The sequence below is a fragment of the Caloenas nicobarica genome, chromosome 4, assembly GCF_036013445.1.
Source record: "Caloenas nicobarica isolate bCalNic1 chromosome 4, bCalNic1.hap1, whole genome shotgun sequence".
NCBI classification, from domain to species: Eukaryota; Metazoa; Chordata; class Aves; order Columbiformes; family Columbidae; genus Caloenas; species Caloenas nicobarica.
In genome coordinates this window covers 73,328,456-73,342,106 of record NC_088248.1, presented here as the reverse complement: position 1 = coordinate 73,342,106, position 13,651 = coordinate 73,328,456, and the positions used below count along the sequence as shown (strand labels likewise).

The 13,651-nt window shown below is 46.3% G+C and overlaps 1 protein-coding gene across 2 annotated transcripts in view; it reads right to left on the bottom strand.

Moving 5' to 3' along the window:
• The window catches only part of SMYD1 (SET and MYND domain containing 1), a 28,769-nt gene that overhangs the window by 10,790 nt on the left and 4,328 nt on the right, over positions 1 to 13,651 (bottom strand). The window contains exons 2-5 of one of the 2 annotated variants that reach the window (XM_065634961.1): positions 5,811 to 5,987; positions 4,917 to 5,130; positions 2,804 to 2,934; positions 845 to 883 (exon numbers count right to left, since the gene is read on the bottom strand). In XM_065634961.1, coding sequence (XP_065491033.1) covers positions 845 to 883; positions 2,804 to 2,934; positions 4,917 to 5,130; positions 5,811 to 5,987 — 561 coding nt within the window. The remainder of the gene's footprint in view (positions 1 to 844; positions 884 to 2,803; positions 2,935 to 4,916; positions 5,131 to 5,810; positions 5,988 to 13,651) is intronic. The other variant, XM_065634962.1, reaches the window with a different exon arrangement.

Below are 13,651 nucleotides of genomic sequence, written 5' to 3'. Positions count from 1 at the left end.
AGGCACAGCGAGTGCCCGATAGCTCCAAAATCAAATTGCTCCAAAATAGCAACTCTAATCAGAAATGATACTCATTTGCCTGTTTTTATGGTCCTATCTATAATGCATTGTCCACGGTGAAAAAGAGCACTTTAAAATTATTTCACATCTTATTTGATGAAATTGCATATTTGCTTGAAATTAAAGTTGAAAGACAACAGTGTCCCTTTAACAGGACTGACTGCAATATACCAAGTGCAGTGGGCTAAGCAGAGAACTTTTTTTTTTCATATATTTTCATGATTTCTTCAGTCTAGGTCAGGTAACAGTGGCATCATTAAAAGGTAAAACATTAATCAAGTATTATGATAAAAAAGGATGAAGCTTCCATCTCATCGTATCGCTATTGTAGTCAACACATTCAACGGGCACCGTTTGCTGCAGAAGAAACGTGGACTATTTAGTATGTCAGTAATGCAATCATTTCTCATTCCTAATACGCAAGGTTTTATTTTGGGCTGTACAAGATTAGCGAGACCTTGTTCTGACTTTCATGCTCTTGCCATAGGCAGGGGAGGAGAAATGAGAAGTGGAGAGTGGAAATACTGACAGGGAGGAAGGCAAGGGAGAGAGTGGGAAGACAAAGAGGAAATTTTCAGTATTATCGCTATAATTTTAATTTACTACAAAATGCAGAGTTAAGTGAGGTTTGGGTTTAGTGGGGTTTTACAATTCAGAAAATGGGGAAAGTGAAATTTCCTGCAAACAGAGGGAGAGCTTCGGGCTGGTTGCAGCTTCTCCATTAAACACAGGGCATGAGGGGTATAGGGAAAGGGGGAGGATGATGCCTTCAAGACTGACCCACCTCATTTGTGTGTGGAACATTGATCTTACAGCCTCATGACTGAAAGACAAAACAAACATCTGCAGTTTGCACAGGTACAAGTACAATAACAACAAAAAAAGGGTACACACATAGGGCATCAGGACATCATCCTGACAGGAGACAACGGGGTTCCCTGTGCCTGGCTTGTGATTCACTGCATGAGAGCTTCGCTTTTGCCCTGCAGCTGCTATAACCAAATTTCCCATCACTGGGATGTGGAGGATTTGTCAGAGAACTGCCCTGGCACTGGGATTTTAGGAACGGTCTCGGCCAGGGGGTGTGCAAAACACACTTCTGACATTTGGCAGGGACGAAGGGGATAGTTCTGCTGCACAGAAATGTCTCCACTGACATCAGTAGTTGTGCTCTTCAAAACACAAATTGAAGCGGAAATCAGACTGGGATATCAGCAACAGGGACTGTGCTCTGTGTGAGGAGTTTAGTGGGTCCTCAAGTCTGACATTGTGCCTTGAACACTAATAGAGAGCTCAGCTCATACAACAGGGGTTTATCATCAGCTTTCCACACAAAGACAAGTAAACTTCAGAATTTACCTGGCCAGTTACCAGATGACCAAGTTTAAAGTCAGTACCAGGGTATATGTGGGAGCTTCAGCAAGGTGCCTGGCAAACAAAACGCCATTCCTCTACTTACTGCCCAGAAACTCAGACTTCAAGGTTGCTATCACTGCTAGCAACCTTCTCCACTTCCCAGGCTGGCTGGAGCCTCTCTCCATCATCCCACTATGGATCTGATCTGGGGCAACCGGATATCAGAGCACAGACTCCAACCTGACTTTGGGTCAGACCCTATTTCCCAATGAGGTAATCATCCTCATGAAGTTTTGGTTTCTCTTTTCTCATTTACCAGTTTATTGATAAACCCTGGTATAATTTTATCAGGCAAAACCAGAAAGAACTAAAGTGCACAAGCAATGTGTTAGTTAAAGAGGGGGAGGCTGGGGCTGGGGGGGTTAACTTGTAGCACATAAATTTGGTGAATTTGTAAAATCTTAAGACCTAGAGGAAAATTTGGACGAAATAATTTGGCTGTGCAGTTTCTGGCAAGTAGTTTGCCACAGTTAATGTCTTTTACATGATGCAACTTGCTGGATCAGCAGTGATTTGTATCTGCTGTGGCCCGGAGGCTGGGAAGGGCAGAGCATCCCTCCCAGGAGCTGCGCCCACTCCCAGCTCTGCTGGAACATCCCTGCATTTCCCACTTCATCTTTACATCTCACACGTCCCACAGAAGTTTTCTTACAGGACTTGGGTGGGACTAGGAAATGCCCAGCAACCTAGGGCATCCTGCACTTGCACATGACTTGTATTGCAGGTAACAGTCACAATTGTCACTAAGATCCCATTGCTAAAGAGTTAATCAGTGATTGATGGAGATGGTGTGTTCTCACAAAAATGAGGGTTGTGTTAGGAATGGTTATAAACACATCAGCAGAGTGATACACAGCTGGTCACAAACTTCGATTATGAGAAGCTCTTGGATTGTGGACTTGGTATAATCTTTAATAACTTATTAACTGTAATTTTTCCTTGATTATGTATAAAAAAAGCTTCAATATAGGGGGTGGTCTAGGCAGTTACTTAGTACTTTATCTTCCTATTTTGAGCCTGGTTTCAAAACTTGCAGAAACGAGGGAAAAATTCTTTGCTGGTTCACTGGCTTTGGGATCAAACCTTGTGTAATTGTTTAGTGCATCAGACAATAAGTTTAAAAATAACAGTAATGAGAGAGAAAACAGATCCTATTTAGAAAGAAAATCCTGTTTGGTTTGGTTTGGTTTGGTTTTTCTGAGCTAGAGAAGGAAACAAGAATGGACAGATTTTCTGGGGCAGGGACCCGACACCAAGGTGAGCAGAGGCTGCTGAGTTACCCGTTAGGACATGTCCCCACTGCGCCTGAGGAAGGAGACCCACTCACTTGCCGTTGTTGAAGATGACGGTGCAGTTGGGCCAGCAGTCATGGTTGGCCTGGCAGAGGTTGGGGAAGATGCCCACACCAACAGCCTGCAGTCCTCTTTGGTCACTGAGGGTAAAGCCATTGCAGCTGATCTAGTCCCAAAACACAGGCGGGAAGAAGCATTAAAAGAGAAAAAGCTGAACTCAGCCTCATTCGTGATTTTTCAATTCCCACTGATGCTTTAGAAGAGGTGTAGCTCGAGCACCCCACCTCCAAACTTTAGGGAGAAAGGAGGAGTGTCTACAAGGTTAATGCAGAAAGTAATTGCAGAAGCCACATCTTTAGGTGGGATAAAATATCAGAAGAGAAGTGATGCAGGACTCAAGTAGATGGACCAACTCAGAGGAAACGCTGAGTAAATGCTGCAGAATATTGCTGTTAATATTCATTTGGGATGTCTAAGATAAATTTGGTTTGACCATGCGTTCGTTTCCTTATATTAATATTTGCTTCCTGCAAATAATTCAGAAAAAGGTCACAGGAAAATGAATTTGAGGCAATTCAAGCAGACCATTGGCAGAAAGAATTTGAGGCAATTCAAGCAGACCATTGGCAGAAAGCAAAGTTCACACTTATTGAAACAGGTATCAGGTAGAAATTAACCTTGTGAGCTGCATTCAACCCGGACACATTTCCTGGGTGGCTCACACAGCTTATAAAAACCAATTACTACTGTTTGCTAATGAGTCCCAAACAGTTTTCAGAATTATTAGTTTTGCATGACATATATACCAAGAATTATTATACTTTTCTATATGGCACTTTATTATCACATATGAATGGAACAGTTTTTAGTCACAAACATGACCAAAGGAAGTATTTGCAAAGAGAAAATACGATGGGATGTACCAAAGGAAATAATTAACTCAGTTGCTAATTATTTTACTCTGTTAATATTTTCGTTTCCTTTCTTAACTGCTTCTGTACCTTATTTGTACTTCATTACTTTTGCACCGGCAAGTTACGTCGTTCACCAGTACCTGGGTCTCCCTGTGCCCAGTGAACTGGATTTTCTTTGTGGTGTGGGTACCAAAGGATTAATATATATATTAAACCAGATCTACTATATTCAAGTATAACCTAAGTACACAGTGTTTCAAAAAGATGGCCCAAACCTGTTACAATTACACAAAAAATTTACAAACAGTTTAGTGAGTTATCAAGTTGTAGCAACCTCTTTATAAATGCTCTGTGTTCCCTCCACCTGCTGTACGGACTGTAAGAGTTTCATTCATGGGCAGTTCGTGGTTGCAGAGATATGGTGATTTCAAATTGGGTCCATCTTTCTGAAACACCCTGTATATTTACTGAAAATACATGTAAGTATGTTTTCTCAAGTCTTCCAGGTGCAGAGAGACGCCCAGTGGGACTTGTGATGACCATGCAGCACCCAGGGTTGAGTGAGCCACTTGCCTGCAAGGTTTGACCGATAAAAAGTTTCAGATCTTGCCCTTGCCGTGCCTCAGTTTCCCAGTGTCAGTCCAGAAGGGATGCAGATGGGGAATGCAGCAGAATTCAAACCGCCTGCAGCAAATGCCAGACTTGGCCATCCCAGTTGCTCCGGCCTCTTAAGGGCAAGAGAGGGATGAACTGAGCCGTCCACAACTCAGGACAGCTGGAGACTTTCTCTGGGAAGCTGGAATTAAAAGCAGCCCCAGAGAGCTGGAGTTGTTCAGCCTGGAGAAGAGAAGGCTCCAGGGAGACCTTATTGTGGCCTTTTCTTACTTAAAAAGGGCCAATAAGAAATATGGGGACAAATTTTTTAGCAGGGCCTGTTGCGATAGGACAATGGGTGATGGTTTTAAACTAAAAGAGGGGAGATTCAGGCTAGATATGAGGGAGAAATTTTTTACACTGAGGGTGGTGGGACCCTGGCCCAGGTTGCCCAGAGAGGTGGTGGATGCCCCATCCCTGGAGACATCCCAGGCCAGGCTGGACGGGGCTCTGAGCAACCTGAGCTGGGTGAAGATGTCCCTGCTCATGGCAGGGGTGGCACTGGATGACCCTTAAAGGTCTTTTCCAACCCAGACTGTTCTATGACTCTATGATTTGCTCTCCCACCCCTCTGACGTACCACCCCAAATATGTGGGAGATGTACTGCATGCCAAATTGCTGGCTGTGGGGCGGCCAAAACTCTAGGAAGCTCTCCACATCGGCACGGAGCTCCTTCTTCTCCTCCTCGTCAAAGCTGTCCACGTGGTTCTGCAGGTCATCGATGGAGACCAGGCAGCCTTCTGACAGCCCGCTTCCTTCCCTCTCGATCTTCCACATGATGCGGGCAGCCAGCCTGGCCAGGAGAGAGCACCGGAGTTAGAAGCATCACCCAGTGCAAGGATAAGGACCAAAAGGCCATCAAAATTCATATCATGGGTGGAAAATTGCATGCAGACAGACTGAGACAGGGTCAGCTGATGGTTGCTCACCACCCAGGGGCTTTTGAAGGAAAGGGAGACGCAGGGATTTGCCCTGGCATCTATGTTCTCATCTGGAGAAGTGCTACAGACCCTCCAGATCCCCAGCCCTCCACGACACTTCTTATTACCTTGGGGTTTTCACTCATTTTCTTATGATGAAATCAGGATGTGAATCCAAATCAATCTACCCTGTAGACAAATTGGGGAAGAGTCCATCTCCTCTTCCACTTTTCCACCTACTCCCCACTTTCACACCTAAACCACCTCAGGCAGGTTTTCCTCACCACATTCATCTGCAGGAGAGTTTCTGGGGCCCAGCACCAAAAAAATAGGAGGATCACAACCTCCCCACATGCCAGATGCTTCTCCAGGTCCGCATCCCATCAGCTCAGGCATGCTCCTGGCTTTTCCCAAACCACCTCCCACCTCCACCCCATACAAATCAGGCCACCCAGCTGTTCCTTGCCACCCTCCAGAGGGATGTCCTGTCCTCTCCCACCATCCCCAGGCCTGACAATGAGCCAGGGAGCCAGAACCTGGGGCCAGCTCTCACCTGATGTTTTCCGTGGGTGCCTTGCCATGCCTTTTGATAGCAGAACACTCATTTTTGTGGTTCAGCCAAGCCGCTCGCTGGCAGGTCCGGTCGCAGTAGTGGGCAAACTTGCACTGGCCGCAGCGGTGGAGCCTCTCCTGCCGTTTGAAGCAGGTGTGACAGATGACGTGCGTCAGGCTGGAAGGACAGAAGGACACGTTGGCTCATACCTCAGTGAAGGTCCAGTTCCACCCAGTGAGGGTCTTGCCGGCTTTGCATCCCTGGGCTCCCCATACCCACTAAGGATGGACCCTCTGAGAGTTTTTGGGAGGATGGAGAAACCTCCCACCCAACTTAATCCTCCAGCGCTTGCCCACTGCTGTTGTTTTTCTGTTTGGTTACACCAAAGAGGCAAATATTTTCTCTAAAGCAGGACAGCAGTAAAGCATCCCCCAGCTCCCAGCCCTGTTGTCTGCAGCCCATCTGCTCCTCCTCAGCACTGCCACAATTAATAGGACAGTTTCTATTTTCTGTCTGGCCTGTGCTGAAGCACCAGTCACCCTTTTTCTAGCAGAAAGCAGATGCCAAATGAGTCTGTGGCTCAGGTGAGCACGAAGAAGAGCACAAAGGCAAAGAGCCAGCCTGAGAGATCCACCTGCCCACAGAGTGTCTGAATTTGGCTGAAGTGAACCCCCCTGAGCACCAAGGCTTTCCTGGGCCTCACACGGACCAGCTCACAAAATGGAGCAGTGGCCGCCACCATGCCTGAGACTTAGGAAAACATTGGGTGAGATGGAGCACAGCTCTGAGCCATCCTAACTGCTGTCCTAAGCTTTCCTTAGGCACAGTGTGGGGATAAAAATACACATCAGAAAAGCTCTGCTAGAGAGCAGTCCAGGGGTGTATCACAAGGAAGAAAACTGATAGATCAAAGTGGTTGCACAGGGAAACCCTGTGTTTGTACAGCTTCAAAACCAAAATATGTTTCCACGGATTATAAAGCAGCTTCGCTTGACACTTCTTTTTGCCACCGGGACAAAGGTGTAGCTGTACTGGACGCACTGCACTTGGCATTTTCGGCATTCTGTTGGAAGTCACATGAGGAAACAAAAAAACCCGCCACCTTCAAGGTAGATCTCATCACAGAGCGGTTTATGTCTTCTCCTTCCTCTGGTCATGGTACAAGTCTCCTGGCTGTCCATCATCAGGAGACAGCAGCACAGAGCCCCAGACCAGGTGGGCTTGGGGCTCTTCTGGTCCCAATAACTCTAGACAGATACTTATCATGGATTAGTGAAGGTCTGAGCGACCAGGGCAGGCTCCCAGCTGTTCAGCAGACCCCCAGGTATGAATGCCAAGCCATGAATGGACTTTCAAGGAACAGCAGACAGCTGAAGACGGAGGAAAGATGAATTCTCAAGAGCTCTCGGGGGCACTGGCTGGGGTAGGACATGGGGCGGGCTGGCAGTAATGCCAAGCTCAGGGAGCAGTACTTGCATTTATGACCATCACAAGATTTTATTAATGAAGCTAGAGGATCTTTCATCTTCACAAGGCTGGTGTGTTGCTGAGTGGAGAACATCAATGATGCACTGCTGGTCAGTGGCCCAGAATATGGCACCTATGGGGGTGTTGTTAATCATTAAAGATAATGAGCACGGTGCCTGATGTTCTCTGCTATCAGGGCATGAAGTCCTCCCTATTTAGTCCAGCATCAGCTTTAGCGCTGTGCTCTTCAGGACACTTAAAACCTTCCTGCAGACAGGCTAGCAGTGCAGATTTCTCCTCCAAATTCAAAAGCCTGACGTGTCTTCCTCTGGTGCCAGCAGCAGTGAGTGTTGCTAACCAGCTATTCCTGCTCCTGGGTCTGCGGTTTAACTGGCTGAGAGGTTACTTGTGAGTTAGACGGTCAGGAGACAACTGGGAAATACTTTTCAAAAGGACCAGGTTTCTTCTTTGGGGGTTCAAAACAGGATTTCCAAGAAGCATCCTATGATTGTATGTGTGTAAGTATAACCAAGGTCAGTGGAGGAACACATCAGAGGACACTGATGAAGAAGTCTAACCTCATGGCCTTTCTCCCAGAGTTTCCAGGGCCCCAGACCAAGGGTAAACCCCGTTCACATGTCCAGCTGTTTGCTCCCAGGACTTCATCCATTGGGAAGGAGGAGGACACACTTTGGTCTCCTGCCCAAACAACTTTGGGAGTCTCCCCTTGCTGCTAGAGAAGGCTTTTCACTGCCTGATTTGGTACCCCCAGCTGTCTGCTTCTCCATCCAACTGCTCATTTTATCTCTGCCTCCAGCCAGGCTCGACAGTACAGGAGAATTTAAATTCCCATCATTTAGACACTGCTGGTCCGAGAAGGGAGGTTCTCCTCCTTGCGAAAAGCTCACTGACCACAGAGGCTTCACTACCAAGGGAACATTATCACCACACACAGGCCATAGTGGGGAAACTGAGGCACAAGGAAATAAAAAAATTATTAATAATTACATGAAGAGGCTGTGCCACAGGTGGGAATCAGACCCACAGCTCCAGAGTCCTCAGCCACAAAAGTCCTACCTCTCCACTATATATATATATAAAAAAATACATATGCATATTTATATCCGTCACAGTACACTCAAAATGCACTTTCATTCCTCTGGCAGTGTTGCATGAGCTGCTGACACAACCCACCCTGTGCTTTGGCTCTTGCAGGGTGAAGAGCTCCATTGATGTAAAGCAGAGGGCCATTGATTCAAAGCAGGGACGGACCCACAGCAGACAAAAGCACGTGTGAAAATGAGGTTTGGAAGATGACAGCAAGCAGTGCCTGTGCAAGGGAGGGAGCCCAATGCCAGGTCAGCATCTGGGATGGGGGAGAGCCGGACACGTGTCCGGGAAAGGGGATGTAGCCAACTCCATTAAGTCAAATGAAAGAGCTTGGAGCTGGTGAGAAATGTGAGGCTGCGCTCTATCAGCTGTCAAGTCAGAGGGGCAGAGAGATGACACTCCTTGTAAGGCAAAGGATTGCTGAGAGATGATAAAACTTGCATGGATATGTTTCACCAAGAAGCACAGGGAGATATCTCAGGCAGGGGATGGGGGTCCCTCTTGCCGCCTGCATGTTTTGAGGGTGGTCAGAAAGTGAAAAGGCAGTTAAAGAAGTTTCCCTGTAAAGAGGAATGACAGGTCAGAGAAGAACACGGTACAGCAAAACCCGAGTCCTCGAACAGAGGCTTGTCTCCCCTCAGCTCTCTCTCTGAGAACAGAAAAATACTGAAATGTGGGGTTTGCATTTTTCTGTTTATTGCATAGGGTGCCCAGAACTTCCAAAGGAAACCCAGCTAGCAGAACTTACCACCAGCCCTGGAAAGCCCTTGTTTCTGAGGAGATGCAGAAATGCAGAAGTAAAAAAAAAAAGTTATATGAGACTTCCTGAGGAGGTGAAGCAACAGTTCATGTGGTATTGATACTGCAGGCACAATTACTCACAGGGTAATCTGACTGGCAGGTATAAGAAATTCCACGTCTCTCACAAAAGAAGACTGGATTTATTGATAATGTGCATTTCCAGGACTTCAGAGGCTTGGGCTCAACTCCTGGCATGGTACAAAAATCAAGAGACACAGGTATTTGAGATCTGTTGCCTAAATCTTCACCAAACATTGTTCAAACACTGCTTGGCCATGCAAACTCCTGTCATCCTGGAGATGCTCAGAGCCGGACACCCCAAATGGGGTGGCAAAGTGGGTCTCTCCCTTGGTCCCAGGGCTGGATCTTCTGACAGGCTCTGATACCATCTGTTCTAGAGGCAGACAACACTAAGGACACCAAAGGCTTGCAGTGGTCCACAGTGTCCCCGTTATCCCCTCTGCAATGCTTAAAGTCTCCCAAGGATGGGACAAGCAGCCTGAGGTCACCAAGTCTCTCAGCCTGTGGAAAGTGTTAATCTCTGTCTGGCCTAGAAAGTGTTTATCACAACCCAAAATGGCTCCAGGTGGCCCAGACAGAGTTTCCTCCCCCTGTAAAGAGAGCAGCCCATGCCCACGCGGTCAGGATGGTGGATGGCCAGGCGGCCCTGAAGGTTTTGTGGTACCTCCACAGGAGCTCTGAAGGTTTGAACCCTTAGACACTCGCAGCTCAGTTTCCCTTGTTTTAACACAAGGATAATACAACAGCTTTCTGCTGCGTCCATGTACACCATGGCCTCTGGGGTGATCTCTGGCCACTCATTCATTGACATCTTCCGCACATAGTGAGAACTTATTTTTTTCACCCTGCCCAAAAGCAGGATCATCACTAGCACAGTGATGTGTCCAGCCCTTCAAAACCTTGCCAGGTCAGGGATTTAGGACTGACTTGGAGGGCAGATGCCACTGACTGACTCACTAAATGACTTTCTGGGGAGCCTCAGGTTTCCTTGGCCTCTCATCCAAGTGTAAACCCAGCTGAATTCTCAGGGGCTCATGAGCTCTGATGTTACGTGGACAAGACGCACAACTACAACTAATTCTGGACGTAGCTACAGTCACAAAAGCAATGATTCAATGTGCCAGCCAACAAATGCAAGAGGTGACAGCACTGTCAGATAAACTATGGCTCCCACAAGCACGGCTCTTGGTGAAAGCAGAAGAAACAAACAGCTCTTGTGACTGCTTGGATCAGATTCAGATGGATTAAGATCTGTTGGACCTGCCAGGACAGAGGCCTGAGCACCACCACAGGAAATATATTAACCTGATCTCTGAGACATGCACAACCCAAACATCTGCCAGTCGTCTCCCATCCAGCACTCACAGGGTCTCATTCACTGATCTGAAATCACAGAATCATAAAATAGTTTGGGTTGGAAGGGACCTTCCCAGCTCCCCCAGTGCCACCCCTGCCATGAGCAGGGACATCTGCACCAGCTCAGGTTGCTCAGAGCCCCGTCCAGCCTGGCCTGGGATGTCTCCAGGGATGGGGCATCCACCACCTCTCTGGGCAACCTGGGCCAGTGTTTCACCACCCTCAGTGTAAAAAATTTCTTTCTCATGTCCAGCCTGAATCTCCCCTTTTTTAGTTTAAAACCATCACCCCTTGTCCTGTCACAACAGGCCCTGCTAAAAAGTCTGTCCCCATCTTCTTATCGGCCCCTTTTAAGCACTGAAAGGCCACAATAAGGTCTCCCCAGAGCCTTCTGTTCTCCAGGATGAACACCCCCAGCTCTCTCAGCCTTTCCTCATAAGAGAGGCTGAAAGCTTCAAAGATGAATTTATGTTCAAAGTTCCTTCTTCATTCATCAGAGGTAGGCTTTTTCAATCATGCATGGATTCTGGAGATATGCTTTGAAATTCAAGAGCCAATATAAAATATCCAAGCATGCATGACAGTCAAAGTCCCAGAGACAAAACCATTTTAGTAACAAAGCCCTGTCAAGCAGGGTCTTCTGCTGACTTAGAAAAGCAAGGAGAGATGGCTATAGTGAAAAGGAATAAAAGGAGGATTTCATTTAATAGCTAATGGACACGGTGAGAAGCTGCCAAACTACTTAACGTGAGTTTATTCCATTCTGTATATGACAGATGACACACACAGATGACCTAACTTACATCTAAGTCCACCTGATTCATATTTATTATTGGCTGGCTAGGCATCTCTCTCCTCAACGTCCTAGAGAGGACAACATAAGAACAGCCTAAGATGTATGCAAAGTCCACTTGACTTTCAAAGTAGAGGCTGTAACACTTCATTAAACACAACAGCCTAAGGAAATGCACCTTCCCTTTCAGCAAGGAAAGGAAAAGGAGTCAATAGCTGGCTTCTACTGAGGATGCCTGTAATGGTGAATTATGAGCATGAGAATAGTTTTGCTGTTTTAAAAAAAGGGGTTAGAACTTAGTACATTTATCTCTAAAATGTCAGGGATGGCACAGGGATGGATCCCAGTTTGTTCAATTTGAGTGGCGAATTTATTTTGGAATAATTTTAGACTATTTTAGTTTTAGTCTTTAATTACAGGCTTTCTCAGCCTCTTTTTAAAGAGGTGTGGGTGTGGTTTCCTTTAAAAAAGCTTGGTTCTCTCCCAGGTTTTATTTAAGCTTTTGAGCAAATGAGACAATAATAAAAAATCAAATCCCAGAAAAATTTAAACAATGTGAATATGATCACATTAGCACTCAGTTTTTATTGGTATCAAAGAATTTGCTTCTGTAATTTTTTCAGAGTCATACTGTTACGGAAAATTTTACATTTCTTGTATCCACGAGTCATCCCAGCTACAATAATGGAGCTCCCCATGTTTCCCTTGGAAAATGTTTTAGGCCTGCTTCATACATCAGAAAGGAGTGCAAAAATTGCATGATCTCATGTTTTTAAGCAATTTGGAGATCATATATTAAGCAGATCTTCAAGCGATCGTGGCTTTCTACCACATGACACAGTTTGCCTTGACTACTGTCTCTCAAACCCCGCTGGTTAAAGAGCAAACCTTCTCTTGATGAAGGTTGGCAGAGATTTATATCAGGCATCCCCATGCCTGTAGGAAATGTAAACTCCTACGGGCTCCAGAGCCAAGTGACACGGCAGAGGAGAAGGTCACATACTGTACATGGAGCCCAGGTGACGGGAATGCCCAAAGGTGGCAGAGAGGAAAGGAGATCTGGGATCTTCAAAGAGAAAGTGAAGAAGGAGGAGGGAAGGATTAAATCCCAGCATATAAGCAGAGCACTAGGGAAAGTTTCACTGAGAGGTAATGTTAGTGAGGAATGCACAGGGGCTTCGCTAGACCAAAAATCACCCCAACAAAGGCAAAGAATCCCTTGGAAAGAGATATTTCCAACCTTCTGTATCTATTTTAGGGCAAAGCAGGCCTGATGCTGGTGTTTTCCGAGAGCTATTTCAGCTGATACAGCAAGGCTGATTCAAATGCAGATCAGACAGTGTGTCTGCACTTCGTCCAAACAACAAATCCCAGAGATCACATTGAGTTCTGCACCCTCTTTCAATCAATATTCATTGTCTCTCCAAACAACCTGCTATAGTTCAGGTAGAAGTAACGGGCTTGATGCAGGAGTCAACACCAAGTGACCACTGTGTTAAACAGAAGGTTCTAAAATCATGGAACGGTTTGGGACGGAACCTTTAAAGGTCACCTAATCCAACCTCCTGCAGTGAGCAGGGTTAGCCTTGTGAGTCATACCCTGGCCTTGAAATCTAAGAAACTGAGCTGGCTGATGCCTACAGGAACCTTCTTTATCTTCACTTTGAGTTTTATGAACTTCTGGACTCAATGTCTGTGGCACCAGCTAAGAAATCGCTGCTCGGGTGACCATCATTGGGTTGAAGAGTACAAGCCCTCACCAGCCTTAATGACTTCAGGAATCTTCAGTGACCTTCAGGGCTCCTGTGACCTTCAGGAGCTTGCAGGGTGGGATGCAGTCTGCAAATTTAGACACCTAGATGTGCTCATCTGTACCCTCAGTGTCTGAGTTCCCATCAAAACACTTAGTGGGGTCTGGAAGGATGTTCAGCTAAAATGTAGGTGTCTGTTTGGTGCATGTTATAGTGCTCCATTCATTATGACGGGCACTTAGGGGTGGTTTCACTTGCTTGGACCCAGGGGCTTAATGTTATTTTAGGCTCTGCAGGGACACCCATCTGGCCTGAGAGGAGACCTGATTCTCATAAATCCTGTTTTGTACCTGTCAGCCCTAAGAGGATGTCTGAGACACCCTGGGGCATCTCAAATGACACTGAACGCCAACGGCAATTGAGTCCTGCCCTTAGCACTACACAGGCACTTATAACAGACCTTCGTTTTGGGTGTCTTAATCCACAGGCTGAGTCCCAAAGCATGTTGCTGGACAAGCCGTCACATCATCTTGTCCAATTAA